Raw genomic sequence first — 18,735 nt, 5'->3', positions numbered from 1 at the left:
AACAAGCATGTTCTGCTTCATGGAGGGGAGCAGGCTGAGTGTGGGACTCAACACGGCCTCAGTCCCAAGTGGCCTGAAGTCAGTGACCCATGAAGGACCTCAGACCTTCAGCTGCTCCTCTGTGACTGGAAGCAGGATGGCGTTTGCATAGATCCCCAACACCACCAGCCACTAGGGAAATGCAGTCAAGTCTAGAGAGATAGACCTCTGCAGACCCATTGGGGTGGCTATAAACAAAATGACAGGTTATGACAAATGTTGGTGAGAATGTGGAGAAATTGAAACTCTTATATATTATTCATGGAAATGTAAACTGGTGCAACACCTTTGGAGAGCAATCAGACATTTCCTCAAAAACAGTAATTATATCAGCCTGAAAGTTCACTCCTATCAAACCCAACAAAATACACACATAAGTCCACAGGGAAATCTGAAAGTTGTGTACCAATGATTACAGCAGTGTTACTCATAAAATGGAAAGTCTTAAGCAAACTAAATGTCCAACAACTCATGAATGGTTTAACAATGTGTAGTACATACATACTATGGAATATTTTTTGGCAATAAAAATGAATGAAGTACTAAATTATGTCTTGATACATTTCATGTATGAAAATTAACCTAATAAACAATTTCATGCATTAATCTGCTAAGTTATGTAGAAAGCAAAAAGTGGATTTACAAGCCAAAGTCATAGTAATACTAACAATTAGACTAATAATTGTTTATTTGTAGGGTGATGAAAATATTCTAAATTCATTTTACGGTAATGGTTGCACAACTCAATTAATAACTAAAGAAAATTTGAAGTGTATATTTTAAATGGGACAATTTATGATATACACATTATAATATATCTCAATAAAGATGTTTCAAAACACAACATGAAAGCGGGCAAGGTCACTGGCTTTGGAAGGTCCCTGACCATTTAAAGCAGGTCTGTGCTCTGAGAGTTGGATCTTCAGATGTGACTGCCCAGGGGTTGGCCACAGTCGATCTTTTGCCTGACGTTTGTCACAGGCAGTCATGACAGTGATCACAAGAAAGCAGGGACAGGTTTTTGTCTCAGTTCCCCCTTTGTCTGCAGCACTGTGGGACCACTCAGGCTGTCATCCCAGGCTGAACAGTAATAATCAGCCTCGTCCTCAGCCTGGAGCCCCGTGATGGTCAGGGAGGCCGAGCTGCCAGACTTGGAGCCAGAGAATCGGGCAGGGACCCCTGAGGCTCTATTACTATCATAGTAGATGAGGAGTTTGGGGGCCGTTCCTGGGAGCTGCTGGTACCAGTGCACAGAATTACCCCCGATGTTGCTGCTGCTGCCCCTGCAGGAGATGGTGACCGTCTGCCCCAGGGCTCCAGACACCGAGGGCGGCTGAGTCAGCCCAGACTGGGCCCAGGACCCTGGAAGGGGAGAGACACAGACAGGGTGATTCTGGGTCTGGAGACAAGAGGACAGAGCAGGGCCCCATGGTGTTCCCAGGGCCCTTCCCCTGCCCGAGTCAGGTCACCTGCGCAGTGAGCCAGGAGGGTGAGGAGCAGAGGGGCCCAGGCCATGGTGGAGACTGTCCCGAGTGCTGCCTTCTGTGCACGCAGCTGAAGCAGCTTCCCCAGGTCTGTCCTTCCCCTCTTCATCCCCTGAGAGGGGAGGCTCCCTCCATGCAAATGAGCCCCAGCTTTCTGCCCCCACCCTGAGCCCTGCTCAGGCCCCTGTGCCTGAGGGTGTCAGGGGTGGGCAGGGGCGGGGCTGTGTGGTCCCCGGGGGTGGGGAGGTCACAGCTGTGTCCTGAGCAGAGGGCGCCAGGCAGGGCAGGTGGCTGGCTGGTCCCAGGTCTGATCACCCCACACCTCTCAGAAGCAGCCCCCGAGCGCCCCCTGGTGTCCAGGCCCAGACACACCATCCTGTGACATAGTGACTAGAGTGTCCCAGGGCCAGCCCTGTCTCCCCACTGCTCTGTCCACTGCCCAAGTCTCATATGACCCTGATTTGTGAGAGCCATTAGGAATGACCCTTCAAGATATGAGGCTAGAAGAAAATAGGGTTTATACTGATTGATGAGTGCTGTCAGTCTTCTTAAATATGACAACATTCTAACAATTTCTGACTGAAATGAATATGCAGTGTATATTATTTTGACAGAAAAAGAATACAGCTTAGCAGAAAAGATAATTCCAATTACTAAAGCCACAAAAAACAAACAAAAGTTTGTGTCTGAGTAGAAACCTTGTGGAAGTATTACTTGTCCACCATCCTGGCGTGTGTGTGTGTGTGTGTGTGTGTGTGTGTGTGTGTGCTTGTGTGTGTGCAGGGTGATGTGCAGTTATTTTTCCCACATTGTCCACTTTGATTTTCCCCGGGTCAAACCAGGTCCCCAGCTCTTCAGTTCCTCACTCCCTCATGTTCACTTTATTCTCACGTGTTGGGGAAAACCTTCCATAATGATGGATTCTCAGATGTTACCAGCCCTTGAGTCCCTCCTGAACTTTCTTCTTAAAATTCCATCGATTGTATTCCTCAGTTCTTTAATTTGTGTTTGGTTTGAGTTTATATATCTTAATTTTCTGATATTTTCTACATTTCCATTTGTTTACAGAGTGGTCATAGTTACTCATAGAAGGGATTTTATGGTTGTTGCTTTACAAACCTCGGTGACGTCATTTCAGCCTCTGAGCTGTTAATATCACAGTGTTCACGTGTGTTGATTTCATCTCTCATTTAAGTTGTCATTTTTCTGCTTCCTGATAAGACAAGTGGCAGTTTTTGTGCCCCAGACACTGCGGTGTTCTATTAGGAGACTCTGGCTCCCATTTAACCCTCTGTTGTCAGGGGACCCTCCTGCCCAGGCGAAGCACAAGGGCCCGGGGTCGCGGCTCAGCTCCCCACTGCCCAGCAGAGCGGGGCCCTGACTCTCGCCGCCCCAGGGCTGCTCACACCTTCCTGGGGAGAGGGGAGCTGATTTGCACAGACGTGTCCCCTTCAAGAGGGGCTGGGAGATTAGCTGTCCACTGGACTCTGCTGTGTCTCACTGACACCAGGCAGGGGAGGGGACAGCTGGAGCGCCGGTGACCCTGACCCCTCCCTCTGTCCAGTGTTCTCATCACTGGGGGGAGTCAAAGCTCCGCTCTTCACTGGCTGTCGAGATCCCCCATATCAGGGGTCAGGGTGGGGTCCTGGGGTGCTGACTGGCTGTGCCTGGTCCCACGTCATTCATCTCATTGCTGGGGTTGGGGGTTCAAGTTCGAGTCTGCACTGGGCCCCGCCAAGCTCACACTGGGGGATTGGAGACAACCAGCTCACGCCAGCACTGCCCTGCCCGGCCTTGTTGATGCTGGTTGGGGGTGAAGGTTCCGCTGCTCACTGAACCCCACCGACTCTGCCCAAATGGGCCATCGGAGCACGGCCAGCTCCTGCTGGGCAGGGAGGTGTTGACAAAAGTGTTTCTGAGTCACCACAGCCTGGAGCTGCTGGTACCAGAATAAAATAACATAAAATCAACAGATGCCCACAGCCAGCATCGCTGCTGCTTCTAGGGAAGGAAACGGGGCCGCCTGCCCCACACGCTGGGTGCTGCCGACGGTCACAGCAGCACAGACTGGGTCCAGCACCCTGACCTTCAGGACAGAGAGACTGAGGGGGTGGGTCAGGGGACAGAGACACACCCAGGATCCCTGGTCCTTCATCCCCAGCCGGACACCTGGCCCAAGCCGCCTAATCCGCGCCAGCTGTCCAGGGGTAGGGAGAGACCCTTCATTTATCCAGTCACCCCCTGGGCTGTCACAGCCCCACCCTGAGCTCTGCCCCTGACCCCTGCCTGGAAAGCTGACCCTGGGAGGGTCTGGGCAGGGCTGTTCTGTGGCTCCCCAGGGACCAGTGAGTATACAGCTGCTGGCCCAGTGAGCAGGGGACACAGGGCTCCAGACCCGGGCCAGGTGGGGATCCCAGCTGGGTCACACAGCACAGGCCTCAGGGACAGGCCACAGCGCCCCCTGCTGCCCAGGACCCAGACTCCCCCATGTGTCCTGTCTGCTCCACTCTGCACTTTTCCTCCCCCAAAAGGATGGAGCTGGGCAGTGTCCCTGCCCCACACACCTTAGTCTCAGGTCTGCACACAGCCTCCTCCCCCTGCCCAGCGTCCTGTGCGGTTCACAGGACAGTCCTGGGAGCTCAGCCTCCCTGAAGGGCTTCCCCTGGGGACAAGCAGGAAGCCCCATGGGGACAGGGAGCACCTCCCTGCAGGGCACCAGGAGCTGCTGCCTCTTCCTCCTCCCAGGCAGAGCAGAGCCTGCTCCCCAGATGGCCAGGAGCTGTCCTTGGGCCCAGCCGCTCCCTCTGGGACCCCTCTTCCTCTCAGCCTCTTGCTGACCTGCATTGCAGAATGAGAAGAATATAAATACTCAATATCTGCCAATCCCAGACATGAATTGCACAGTGGCGCAGACACTGAGTGTGACTTTGAGGGAGATGAGGCGGCTGAGCCCTTTGGCGGGAGCCTCCTGGGTCCTGACCCCTCTCCCCCCTCACCGGGCACCGAGCGGTGATCAGCGCCTTTTACGTGGGGACTACCAGCCTCTAATCACGCTGTGGGCACGGGGACCAAATGCTCCTGCCATCTCAGAGACAGCCCTGCAGAGTGTGGGGACAGAGCTGGGATGGAGGCCCTGGGCTGTGCAGGGCCCTCAGGCAGCCCTGAGTCCTCACCTGGGCTGAGCCTCAGTGAGCAGAGGGAGGGAGGAGGGGAAGGGGGGAGTCCAGGCGTGGGGAGCACCTCTGAGCTCTGCTCCCCAGGGCCCGCTCCTCACCCCCCCACACCCGGGGTGAACATGGCCCTTTACCATCTGTGCTTCTCCACTGGGCTGTGCAAGCCCCACTCAGGGCAGGGTGTGACCTGCTCCTGGGAGCTGGTGCTGGGAGGGAGACCACTGGGAAGGGAGTGACCTGCACACCTCAGAGGCTCTGGGTGGGACAGCAGGTGGGACAGGGAGCCATGGACAGAGCACACTGAACATGGATGTCATGTGATCTTCTCCAGGGACACTCAGGGACAGGCCCAGGCCCACTTCAGCTCCAGGGCCCGGGTCCTGCCAGGTCTCTTCTTTTTCACGGCTCTAGGTCCCATGTGTCCTCCGACTTAGGCTCACAAAGGACAATGTCTTCTTCATTGTGCATCCCTGTTACCACAGGAGGCCCCATGCCTGTCCTCCAACCTGCTCCGCAGACCACCCCCTTGCTCACTGCAGTTTGCTTTTCTGCATAATCCTGGGGTCTCAGCCTCCCTGAGGATGTCTCTGCAGGAAACTCACACTGCAGACAGCTCAGCCCTGGACAGGACAGCTGGGCCTGGGCCACCCAAGGCTGAGCCTCGCTCTGACTTCCCTTCTACACCTGCCCTAGGCCAAGCCAGAGCCTCTCATAATGCTGAGCCTGTGTGTCCTTAAGTGTCAGACTGCACTGTCACATCCAGTTTCTGAGGAGCAGATGTGGAGATGGCGATTTTGCCTACAAACACTATTGGAAGTGCTTTTTAATATTCCCAAACAGAAACTCCCTCCCTGTTAGACAATTGCTCCTCCCACCCCACAGCCCCTGGTCACCCATGGAGCATGGAGAAATTGGGGACCTGGATGAGGCAGAAGAGCCCACGGTCCAGGAACACTTCGTGATGCAGGAAGGAGCAGGGAGCAGAGAGCAGCTCTCCTGGTGGCTCTTGGCAGATGCTGCTAGACCAGGTGACAGCTTTCTGTGGGCTCAGCTTTTTTATTACTCTAGTCCCCAAGGTGCCTTCCAGCATCATCCCAACCAAAGACCCAGAGAGGGGAAAGAATAAGGCTCATGGGATTAAGGTCGGGAAGGGAGGCAGTGCTGGGTCCCAGAGCCACCTCCTCACAGGGAGGTCTCCTCCTGCACCTGCGGATCCAGGGGCTCCCTGGGGACACCCTCTGAGGATACAGAGGACCCGGCTTCCCTAAGGCTTCAGAGCTCAGGGAACGATCCCCAAAGCCTCAGCCAGGTGCAGGGAACATCTCAGGGACCAAACAGAGGGATCCTGGGCTTCTGGGTCTAGCACCGTCCGCTCCCCGAGAGCCCCCACCACACACATGGGTGCTCTTACAGCCTCTGGAGAGAAACATTCCCTTCGTGCTGGGATGGCAGTCAGAGAAGGTGCTATTGTCATTGACGTCTTAAAGATTAGCCAAGTTAAAAGCATCAGACCTTCTGGGAGCACAGGTGACATCAGACCTGAACAGATGTTGGTCACAGGCAGGGACAGGGGAGAGATGGATTTGATGGCGGCATGGAGGGCAGATCCTTGCCTCACTCCCCCACGGATGGGAGCTTCTGGTGGCATCTGGTTATATTCAGCTGTGACAGTGATGATTAGCCTGTCCCTCAGCCTGGAGCCCAGGGGTGTCAAGGAGAATCAGCCTGGGACCCCTGAGGGTCCATCCCTCCTGTCCTTGGTCACAAACTCTGGCTTCCTTTCTAGAACCCTCGGTGCCAGTTTCCATGGTCCCCCCAGTGTCTCTGCAGCTCCCTGTGTAGTAGAAGGTGACTTTGGGACCTGGGCACATCACAAGCTGCAGGGGGGATGACACCTGCGTATCTTGGTGAGTTTCTGCTCCCTGGCGTCCTTCAGCTCCCACATCACAGCCTGGACCATTGAGAAGCCCCAGTGGGGCAGGACAGGAGAGGACACAAGTCAGTGCCCGTGGGCTCAGGAAAACCCCCCCGTGGGGTCCCCATGGTCCTGAGAGGGATGAGCTGGTGGAAAGTCACATTCATGGGACCTACTTCCCCCGACTCCCCTGGGGCAGGCTCAGCATTTCCCAGCAGTGGTGGGGTCTGCCCCTCCCCCTCTCACCTCCCACTGGGAGCTTTGCTGGTCTCAGGGACACAGTTGCCTCCACAGTTACCCCCTACCTAGACCTGTCAGCTGCAGGTTCAAGCAGCAGCAGGGGAGCCAGGCCAGCTCTGTGCCTGGAACCCCTCCCTGACCTGTGTCCTCAGGCAGCATTTTGCATCTCACTTCCTGGTCCCTGTGACACAGGGGGCCCTGGACAGGCCTGAGCACAGGTGACTGTTCAGGGAGGGGGAGGTCTCTGTTCTGACCCCTGGAAGAGCAGAGTCCATGCTGTAGGGGACTGTCCCCATTCTGGGTTGGTCCCCAGGCGCTGAGCAAGATATGAGCTAAAAAGGGATCTCTTGCCCCCTTTCAAGAAAAAGGGAAAAAAAAAAACCACGTGGATAAGGAGGCAATATTTCAGTGTCATCAGGATTTTTAGCTTTTAGTTTCATTTTTAGTTTTCCTGAGACTTCAGAAACATTGAAGGAAAATTAAGAGTAGAAATATTTCAAACCACCAGGTGCTTTCAAGTTTGTATACGTTTAACATATTTTAAAATTTGAAAATCGTCACAGAACAAAACCCTGAGCAGGCTGAGGTTTTTGTCCCACTTCCTCATCTGCCTGTGTCACTGTGATTATTACCACTGCCCCAGGTCTGACAGTAATAGTCAGCCTCGTCCTCAGACTGGATGTTGGAGATGGTTAAGTAGCGGTCAGCCCCGGAGCTGGAGCCCGAGAAGCGATCGGGGATCCCGTCCCCCTTGCTGTGGCTTCCAGCACTGTTAAGCCACATCAAGTACCGAGGGGCCTTCCCCGGCTGCTGCTGATGCCACGCAATGGTGTAGCCGCTGTGTCCACTGCTCAGGGTGCAGGTGAGCTTGGCCGAGGCTCCCAGGGAGGCAGATGCAGAGGGCGACTGAGTAGGCATAAGCTGGGAGAGGGACCCTGGAAACACAGACACACATTATGTCCTGGAGGAAGGACAAGAGGGAAGGGCAGGGTGGCATGGGTCTGGGAGGTGGCGTCAGTGAGCTGGGGGTCGGGATGCTGAGGACCGTCCTGACCTGTGCAGTGGAGGAGGAGGGTGAGGAGGAGGAGGGGGGCCCAGGCCATGGTGCAGACGCCCCAGAGCTGTGCTGAGGCTGCCACGCTGCAGGTGTCTCTTATCCACCCTCCAGCCCCAGAGCGGGGAGAGGGGCCCTGCATGCAAATGTGCTGCTCCTCCCCTGCCCACCAAGCCCGCCCTGGGCCTGTGTGCAGCCCAGTGTCTGGGTGTCATTACTGGGAGGGGGGCCTGGGCTGGGCCTGGTGCAAGTCTCCCCAGGGGCCCAGAGAGGACCCACCTGCTGGCACCAATGAGCTCTGAGCAGGGGACTGTGCCAGGCCAGAGAGGACACAGCTGTGAGTCCCCATCAGTGAGCACAGGGCACAGTCCTGAGGCCCAGGCTCCATGGAGAGAATGGTCCTCACTGAGCAGCTGTGTAGGGACCACAGGGCAGTCCCCCAGCGCCCCCTGCTGGTCTCAGGCACACACCTCCCCATGGCCCAGAGACCTGAGGGCCCAGCTGGCCTCTGCAGCTCCCCAGTCACTGTCTCTGGTCACACAGCCATGGGCTGACTCCCTGGTGGAGTGACCCCAACACACTGTAAGTGATCACTGGGGTTTTTTACTCCCAGAAAGAGCCCTGGACTATGACTATCATGTGCATATATAATATTTTTTAGGTACCAGCCCCATATAATTTTCTACATTCTAGAAAAACCTAAATATCCCTCACATGCCATCATTGTAGGCACCACAGATGCTGGAACATTGAGCTGATGTGAATGGCAGGGACAGGCTGTGCAGGGGAATGGGATGGAATGACAACACTCCAGGAATTGGCTCAGTGATGTGTTTAAAATTAAGCAACTGAAAAAACATTTCTAAACTCACACAATGAGGATACTGACTAGACATGATTTGTGAAAAATTAGTAGTTGGGTAGAAATAACATTTACTTGTTCATAGTCTAACATATTTCTTAAATTTTTGAAGTGAGTTTTTTCTTCCTAAATTTGTACTTTTTTGATTATCTGTGTCTTATATTTCTGGTTAGTATTTTGTTTTAGAGAGAATGCAATGTGTTTGTATTCCAAACATAATTTTCCTTATTTTTATTTTCTTACTCATATTTTTTATAGTTCACTAAGAAGGTCAGTGTGACATTTTAATGTTTCTGCAGAAATGTGGATGCCTGGACACATGAACGGAAACACCATCCCTTCCTCACTGTATCCCAGATGCAAATCTGCACACAGTGGTCCCAGACTCCCAGACTCGGAGGCTCTTTTGTTAAATAACTATGTCCAGGATCCTCTGATTCCCTCAGGCCTCTCTCCTCAAGGTACCCAGAAAGATCCTTCCATTCAGGTCTGGCAGGTTGCCCTGGGATTAGACTCCATCCTTCCCATTGATGTAGTCCATCTCTGCACTTACTTAAGTCTCATTTTATTCCATCTAAAGGAATTTCTATTTTTTCATAGAACACTGTTTTGCATTCTCTGTCATGAGGGTGTCTGGATGCTGATGGGCTGCTTGGCCACTGATGCTGGCACCGTGTGAGCACAGAGAGAAGTGACTGCAGTCACGTCCGCATCCAAGTCCTGGTCCCCAGTGGAACATCCCCTGCGGAGGCCTCAGGGGACACTCACTGGATCTGCTGTGTGTCCCCCATGGTGAGTGACAGAGTGGCATGCTCAGGAGCAGGCTCTAGAACAGGCCTGGAGCCCTGAAGCTGCAGAGCCCAGCATAGGTTGAGTCTGCAAGATGCTTTATCTCCTGGGCCTGGGATGGAGGTTTCCCCTCACTCTGCCCATTCCACTGTCTGTGACAGGAGCTCTGCTCTTGAACAGAAATGTTCTGCTTCATGGAGGGGAGCAGGCTGAGTGTGGGACTCAACACGGCCTCAGTCCCAAGTGTCCTGAAGTCAGTGAGTCATGAAGGACCTCAGACCTTCATTGCTCCTGTGTGACTGGAAGCAGGATGGCGTTTGCATAGATCCCCAACACCACCAGCCACTAGGGAAATGCAATCAAATCTAAAGACACAGACCGCTGCAGACCCATTGGGGTGGCTATAAACAAAATGACAGGTAATGACAAATGTTGATGAGAATGTGGAGAAATTAGAACTCTTATATATTATTTATTTAAATGTAAACTGATGCAACCCCTTTGGAAAGTACTGAGATATTTTCTCAAAATCAGTAATTATATCACCATGAATGTCCGCTCCTACCAAATCCAACAAAAATACATCATTCCACAGGGAAATTCGAAACTTGTGTACCAATGATTACAGCAGCTCATAAAATCAAAATCATTACTCATAAAATCAAAAGCCTTAAGCAAACTAAATGTCCAACAACACATCAATGGTTTAACAACCTGTAGTACATACATACAGTAGAGTATTTTTTGTCAATGAAAATGAAGTACTAAATTATGTGTTTATATATTTCATGTAGGAAAATTAACCTAATAAACATTCACATGCATTAATATCCTAAGGTATGTAGAAAACAGAAATTGGATTTACAAGCCAAAGTTATAGTAATACTAGTTATTAGACTAATAATTGTTTATTTGTAGAGTGTTGAAAATATTCTAAATTCATGTTACAGTGAGGGATGCACAACTCAATAAATGCTAAAGAAAATTTGAATGTGTATATTTTAAATGGGAGCAATTTATGACATACACATTATAATATATCTTAATAAATATGTTTCAAAACACAACATGAAACCGGGCAAGGTCACTGGGTTTGGAAGGTCCCTGACCGTTTAAAGCAGGTCTGTGCTCTGAGAGTTGGATCTTCAGATGTGAATGCCGTGGGGTTGGCCACAGTCAATCTTTTGCCTGGAGTTTGTCACAGGCAGTCATGACAGTGATCACAAGAAAGCAGGGACAGGTTATGTCTCAGTTCCTCCTGTGTCTGCAGCACTGTGGAGCACTCAGGCTGTCATCCCAGGCTGAACAATAATAATCAGCCTCGTCCTCAGCCTGGAGCCCCGTGATGGTCAGGGAGGCCGAGCTGCCAGACTTGGAGCCAGAGAATCGGGCAGGGACCCCCGAGGGTCTCTTGCTATTATCATAGAGGAGGAGTCTGGGGGCCGTTCCTGGGAGCTGCTGGTGCCACTGCACATAATAACCCCCGATGTTCCTGCTGCTTCCCCTGCCAGAGATCGTGACCGTCTGCCCCGGGGCTCCAGACACCGAGGGCGGCTGAGTCAGCCCAGACTGGGCCCAGGACCCTGGAAGGGGAGAGACACAGACAGGGTGATTCTGGGTCTGGAGACAAGAGGACAGAGCAGGGCCCCATGGTGTTCCCAGGGCCCTTCCCCTGCCCGAGTCAGGTCACCTGTGCAGTGAGCCAGGAGGGTGAGGAGCAGAGGGGCCCAGGCCATGGTGGAGACTGTCCCGAGTGCTGCCTTCTGTGCCCGCAGCTGAAGCAGCTTCCCCAGGTCTGTCCTTCCCCTCTTCATCCCCTGAGAGGGGGGGCTCCCTCCATGCAAATGAGCCCCAGCTTTCTGCCCCCACCCTGGGCCCTGCTCAGGCCCCTGTGCCTGAGGGTGTCAGGGGTGGGCAGGGGCGGGGCTGTGTGGTCCCAGGGGCTGGGGAGGTCACAGCTGTGCCCTGAGCAGAGGGCGCCAGGCAGGGCAGGTGGCTGGTCCCAGGTCTGATCACCCCATACCTTTGTGGAGCAGGCCCCGAGCGCCCCCTGGTGTCCAGGCCCAGACACACCATCCTGTGACATGGTGACCAGAGTGTCCCAGAGCCAGCCCTGCCTCCCCACTGTCCTGTCCACTGCCCAAGTCTAAGATGACCCTGATTTGTGAGCGCCATTATGAATGACCCTTCAATACATGAGGCTAGGAGAAAAAAGGGTTTATACTGACTGATGAGTGCTGTCAATCATCTTAAAAATGACAACAGTTTAACCATTTCTCACCAAAAATTATGTGCAGTATGTATTGTTGTTGTCATAGAAAGAATAAAGCTTAGCAGAAAAGATAATTCAAATTACTTAAATCACAAAAAAAGAAACAAGAGTTTGTGTCTGACTAGACACTCGGGCAGGTATTGTACGTGCCTGAGCCTGGCGTGCGTGTGTGTGTGCGTGTGCGTGTGTGTGTGTGTGTGTGTGTGTGCGTGTGCGTGTGTGTGCGTGTGCGTGTGTGTGCGTGTGTGTGTGTGTGCGTGTGCGTGTGTGTGTGTGTGCGTGTGTGTGTGTGCGTGTGTGCCAGTGTGCGTGGGGGGTGGAGTTACTGAGGAACACCAGGACCCTCAGCTTGGCCTCTGTGCTAGTGAGTGTGTCACAATGTGGCTCTAGTACTGCCAATTTTTAAATGAACCAAGGTTTATATTTCTAAAGAAAATAGTGAATATAGAGTCACCTAAATGTCAGAGGTCTATAAGTTTTTGTGAAAGAAAATCTACAGTACATGTTAATTTTGCGTTTATAATCATACATTGTTTTAATTATTGTTTTAAAGAATGTTTGTTTTTTACCTTTCAGTGTTTAGATTTTTCTGATATTACCCCGTAGACACTAATCTGAGCAACTGTGCCGTGATCCGTGCTGTGCCAGTACTGTCTCCTCTCTGATGGTGCCATGACCGTCACAGTGAACTGTGCTTCCCTTTTTCTCCCACGTGAATGAGCAGGGACTCACCCAGGCTGGGCAGTGTCTCTTGTAGAGAGGACGAGGCAGCCCGTGTCCCCTCCCTGCCCCTGAACATTCTCCCTGGGGGCTGTCCCCAAGCGCTCAGGCTGAGGACCGAGAGAGGAGCAGGGCCACAGCTGAGTCCCCAGGTCAGCCCCACTGTGTCTCGGCACAGTGTGTGCGGTGTGGGGACAGGTGGGGCTGCGTTTGGTAAATAGATACCGGGCACCTGCCTTGTGTTGGGTGCTTTCCAGAGGTGGGTGGGTCACTGTGCAGTGAACAGCCTTGTCCCTCCACAGGGAGCTGCCCTGATGGAATGACAAGGTGTGATGCTCCCGGGGCCTCCCTTCCTCATGTCACCACTGCAGGCAGAGACCAGGGGCCACGGCTGCACTCGAGTCTGAGCGGGACGGAGGTTCCTGACATCACAGGGGAGGAGGGAATCACAGCAAATGTGAGCTGAGGGACCATTTCTGGGTTCCAGCGAAGATGAAGAGAAGTTGGCAAAGTAGATCTAGAAGGAGCAGCTCGGGTATGAAGGGTGAGACCCAGGTGAAGGGGCCGCCAGGGACTGAGGACTGGGGTTCAGGGGGAGAAGGAGCTGGCAGGACCAGGGTCCCAGCCATCTGGGAGGTTGGATTTGTCAGGCCAAGGAGCTTGCTCACGGGGTGTAGTGATCCGCAGAGGTCGTGCGGCTGCAGAAAGGGAGGGTGGAAGACTTTCCTTAGAGGGGGTGGCGGGAACGATGAAGGAGACATTGAAGAAGGGACACAGATGCCCCTTCAGGGGAGACTGGCTGGGAAGATTCACACAGACAACGTCCAAAACCCACGCATCCTTCTCTGGAAACTTCGTACCCATGGAATCTTGCTAATTTGCAGAAGTCTTTCCGAGTAGAAGACGAACATAAAGTTTCTGGTTTTATTGACAAGCAGGATGTCAACTAGCCCATCTGCAACACAGGCAATTTGCTTCCAAGGTCCTTTCCTTTTGGTTTAGAAGCAGTGATTTAAAAACCCTCATTGGCCAAGTTTCACCTTCTCACCGGTCTCCTCAGTAACATACCAGCTGAATAAAATATTGACACATGTTCATTCCATATATTATTAAGTAATGTGTTCATTATTTTGAAAATTATACTGTTACCCTGTTAAATGATCCACTGAGAGTTCCAGAGAGATCCACCTGCCCTGTCTCCTTAAACTACTGCAGCAGAGATTTTACTATTTTTAGGCTCAGGGGTCTCTGCTTGGGCTCTGGAGTGACTCCCCAGAGGCACCACGTGCTCACTGTAGCTGACCCTGCTGTTTTCTAGGGACCCTGCCCTTCCCAGGACAGTGGCCGTGGATGACTGTTTGGAGTCATCAGCCTGCAGGTGAGGACTGTGCAGGGAAAGGGGACGGGACACTAAGAGTGTATTTTGTGAGACATGAAGTGGCCCCAGGCCTGAGGACACGCCAGTGTCGGGCAGTCACTGAGCAGCCCCAATAGGAAGCTGAGCAGGAGAGTCCAAGGTCAGGTGATGCAGGAGGGAGCAGTCAGGGCTCTAAGAGGTGGCTTTGTGTCCTGCCGGGTTACAGTCACAGCTGACTCAGGGTGAGGGTGACTCTGATCCCAGCCCCCAGGACACGGAAGAGGAGGGGCAGAGGTAGCACCACTGTGCAGAGGACCCCATGAGGGGGGACCCTCAGCAGTGCCCAGGGGTGACCTGGAGACAGCCGGGCTGGGCTGGGAGCAGAAGGGGGCCTCACATGGCGGTGTGTTCAGGGGAGGGCTGCAGGTGCTGAGCCCCTGGGATGGTCCCCACCTGAGGAGGGGCAGGTGGAGGTGAGGCACCCGGGGGTGGCGGGCATTTGAGCCTCGGGTTCCATCACTGGGCCGTCCCCATCCTCCTCACCTGCTCTGGGAAGACGAGGTCACGTGAGCGCTGTTTGCTCCTTTCTGCGTCTCCTGAGATCACTGAATTTCAGGTCAATGTCTCACAGGCGAGAGTGGGTGTGACTTGGCCTGGGACTGATCAGTTGTGGGGACATCAGAAAGGTCAGAGGGCCTGTGCTGTTGCTTTGTGAGATGGGGACAGCCTGGACATTGTCCCTGCTCAGCTCCCAACACCCACAGGACATGACCCAACAAGGACTCATGATGCGGGGGAGGACAAAGTAGTGCACGTGGAGGGGCCAATTAGACAAACCTCCTGTCCTTACTCTCTCCAGTCTGGACCCCACATGCCCTGGCCATGTGGGTACAATGGCACTGAGCCCAGCTGCGACTCCAGGGATGGACCCTGTGTTGCCAAAACGAGTGGGAAAAATTACACCTGGTCACCATGACAGTGTCGTGGAAGATGGTGGAATGATCTGGTCCCGTCGTCCTGAATGCTGGGGGTTCCTGGTCATGGCAGAGGAGGGCAGGTCTCTGTCATTGTGGGGCTTTGGTGTGTGGCTGTGATGTTGGGCACAGAGGCATCTTGTCCCCACGTGGGAATTCAGCCTGGGCACCAGGTCCTCACGGAGGAGGGACAGAGAACCTGAGAGACCCAGGCAGCCTCCATCAGCCCTGCCTTGTGGTTCTTCTAAAAAGTGGCCACTCGGCATCCTGACAGCAAAGGCCGAATGTTAAGAGCCAACTGTGACCTTACAGGTCTGAAGCAGAACCACAGTCACCTCTGGTCCTTCTTCCTCTCAGAGAATTTTCCACGAACATGGTAAGAAAACACCCAGGCTGGAGCTCTTGCAGGGCAAGGCTCCCTCGCGCATGACAGGTCACCCTGTGCCTGGGTCAGTGCTGGCTCTGTCAGTTTCATGCATGTTTCATCCAACAAGAGACAATCTGAACTTCTGTAAAGCTGTATTTTCTGAATAAAATTGACAGTTGTGAGGACCAAAGAGTTCATATCTGATCTCTAACCAAAGGTCCCCAGCGCACCTGAGGGTCCAGGGCTTCTGTGATGCTCAGCAGAGCTCATCACCATGTGGTCAGTGACAGTCTCAGCCAGGCAAGGTGTCCACAGCACAGAGGGGTCTGCCCTCCCCAGATCATCCCAGCTGGGCCATACCCCAAAAAGTCCATATTGAGGAGGGACAATTGCCCTCATCGAGCACCACCTGGAAACGCAAACACCGCGGGGGCTGTGCTGTTGGTGCCAATCCAGCTTCACTGGGGACATTTCCAAGAACGGACTCAGTGAGGCTCACAGCTCCTCTGCCTCTCGTGAGCCCAGTAGGAGCAGAGGGGGCTGGGCCAGGGCAGCGGGTGGGGCTCAGGGTGTGCCCTGGGAGAATGGTCCCCAGGTTCCCTGTGTTTAATGAACTCAATGGCTGAGGCGCTGTGCACAGAGGGGTGACAGGAGGAAAAATCTGCAGCTGCTCAGGGGAGACGGGAAGCCAAGCCCGGAATTGGTGCTCACGAAACCTGGAGACTTGGGGGGAGTTGGGGTCACTGTGGGTGGAGCAGACGGTGGTCCAGGCTAGCCCAGGTCAGGCCACCCTGAGAGGGACTTTGGAGTCAGCCGCAACACAGACTGTTGGTGACAATCATTATTATTTGAAGCCAGTAAAGAGGCCACACCCTGCACTGGGGGTGACAGAGGGACAGTGAAGTCACTCCTGCTGGGCCATTTCCAGCACCCCTTCCGTCTGTCCCTGTGCAGAGGGAGGGGTGAGGCGGGGAGGCCAGGCCAGGGCAGGTGTCCCCAGAGTGACTTCCTGAAACTGAAGTGGGAACACAACTCTCCTATGTAACTCTGATCCTTCTTCAGTGATTTCTTGGGATTGGATCTTGTTTATTTGAAAATCCTTAATCCCTGGGTGTCCCCACCACACTGAACTCTCACCATGAGTAGCAGATGACCTTGGGATGCAGAGGCGGGTGTTTTGTACAGGACCCGACTCAGACAGGGAGGAAGGCGGATGCTGGGTGTCCTGTGCACACCGGCAGGTCACAGACGTGGTTACATCTCACTGATGAGGAGACTCTGTTGGCCCAGCATCCCTGGAGCTGCAGACACCAGCTTCCTCTGAGCCTCAGGAGGGAGGAGCAGTTCCCAGGGACAGGCTGGCATGAGCAGTAGCGGGGGGAGGTGACCTCAGCCCTGGAGCTGGTGACGGAGCTGGGCTTGGGGTGCTGGACCCAGTGACCAACCAGAGGCTCTCTGTCCCCACATCTCTCTAAGCCAGATGTGCACCCTGGACTGGGCATGTCGTGTGGTTTGCATGAACCCACCAAAACTCATGGTGAAACTGAATGGTCAAAGTAACAGTACCAAGGGGTGCGGCCTTGAAAGGTGATTACATAACTAGCGCTCTGTGTTCATGAATGGATGGGCGCCTTTATTCTTGCAGTGGGATGGTGATGGCAGGAGCAGGATCCTGAAAAGGGGTGAAGCTCATCAACCTGCCTCGCTCTCCCTTGTCACACTGTTGATTCCCCGGTTACCGTGGGGAAATGTGACAGGAAGGCCCTCACCAGATGGCAGCACCGGGCACTTGGACTTTCAAGACTGTGGAGCACTGAGCCAAATGAACTTTTATTCTTTATAAATAACCCAGTTTGTTGTATTCTTTTATAACTCACAAAATTGGACTGGGAGAGCAGGGTGGGCTCAACCATCTCCTTCCTCTTCCACAATCTCCCTGCAGGGGGCTGAGCCCTAAGAACTCATTTACTCAGCTATAGACATGACAAGAGCCAGACATTTTAACTAACAACAAAAACCTCACATTTTCACATACATAATTGCTAGGAAAATCAGGAGCTGGTTCAAAAAGTAACACCAGAATTCAACCCTTAGCTTGATGTGGCCCCAGGCAGGGCAGCAGGGACTGCACCAGGCAGGGAGATCACAGGAGAGGTTTTAGTGTCACTTCCCCTTGACTCTGAAGCACTGTGTAAGTGCCACTGTTGGCATGATATGTAAGGCAGTAATAGTCAGCCTCGTCCTCAGGCTGCAGCCCAGAGATGTGCAGGATCCCTGCGTTGGCCGAGGCATCTTTGGAGCCAGAGAAGCGGCTGGGGACCCCGGAGCCCTGGTGCTTATCTGAGTCAGACTTGTACGTCAGGAGATAGCGGGGAGGACTCCCTGGCTTCTGCTGATACCAGGATATGTAATAGCCACCAACAACAGTGCCACTGCTCAGGGTGCAGGTGAGTCTGGCCGATGCTCCGGGAGACGCAGAGAGGGAGGGCGGCTGGGTCAGCACAGGCTGGGACAGGGAACCTGCAGGCACAGATATCCGTGGGTGAGGAATCACCGGCAAATGTCGAGCTGCTGGGAGATCTGAGACAGAGGGGCCTCACTCAGGCCAGGGAGCTTCCCCAGGACGAGGTGGGCCTGTCCCTACCTGACAAGTGGCAGAGGAACAGGAGGAGGAGAGGGGCCCAGGCCATGGTGGACACAGTCCTCCTGAGTTTCAGCACTGGAGTGGCTGCCCCAGGCCTCTTTTATCCCTCCACTGGCCTCCCAGGGGAGGGGCCACGGATGCAAATGTCCCCCTGCTGCCCACCCCCTCCCAGCCCCATGCTTTTGCTCAGGACCTGGGGGCTGGTGGACGAGGAAGTCTGGCAGGCAGCACCTGGGAGGAGGCAGGTGCTGGGACCTCACCCAGTAAGGACACAGCTGCTGAGTCTGTGCCAGGCTCCACTGTCCCAGCCCTGGGGAGTTTGGGGTGTGGCACAGCTGTGAGTGCCCCTGTGTGCACCCTGGGAAGACCCACAGTGACCTCTGCTGCTCACTGAGCAGACTGCAGTCTCTCAGTGGGAATGGTGAGTGCAGTCACCTGAGAGCCTGGCCACTGTCAGTCCACAGCGTCCACAGGCCACACCCTGCCCTGTCCCCAGTACTGAAAACTAAACACTCTGTCCTAAACACTAAACTCTGATGGGCATAAACAGCCTTTCCAGGGAGGACGCCTGGATCACTAGGCGGGGCCGTGTGGGGAACATGATGGCGTCCGGGGTGAGGAGGCTGCAGTGGGGGGAGGATGCGGAGGGCTCTGGGGGCAAAGGCCCGAGTAGCCCCTTCCGTGGCGACCAGGGAAGGAGGTGACTGTGCCCTGGGTCTGAGAGGAGAGTGGGCTCCCGCTGAGGGACAAATGCAGCAGACACTATGTCTAGACGAGATGCACCATCTAGAAGATACAGTAGAACGTGCAAATGTTCAGACACCGCGGAGTTGGGTGCCGGGAAG

At 53.8% G+C, this 18,735-nt stretch overlaps 1 protein-coding gene and 1 gene segment (V, D, J or C); both read right to left on the bottom strand.

The window, feature by feature from the left end:
• The window catches only part of LOC123625663 (immunoglobulin lambda-1 light chain-like), a 995,149-nt gene that overhangs the window by 789,409 nt on the left and 187,005 nt on the right, over positions 1 to 18,735 (bottom strand). The window lies entirely within an intron of this gene.
• Positions 17,390 to 17,951, bottom strand: LOC123626201. The segment is given in 2 exon segments: positions 17,390 to 17,766; positions 17,891 to 17,951. Coding segments are annotated over 2 exon segments (423 nt in total).

Source organism: Lemur catta, chromosome 21, assembly GCF_020740605.2.
Source record: "Lemur catta isolate mLemCat1 chromosome 21, mLemCat1.pri, whole genome shotgun sequence".
In the NCBI taxonomy this organism is placed as follows: domain Eukaryota; kingdom Metazoa; phylum Chordata; class Mammalia; order Primates; family Lemuridae; genus Lemur; species Lemur catta.
The sequence above is the reverse complement of the archived record's forward strand: the minus strand, read 5'-3'. Positions and strand labels throughout refer to the sequence as shown.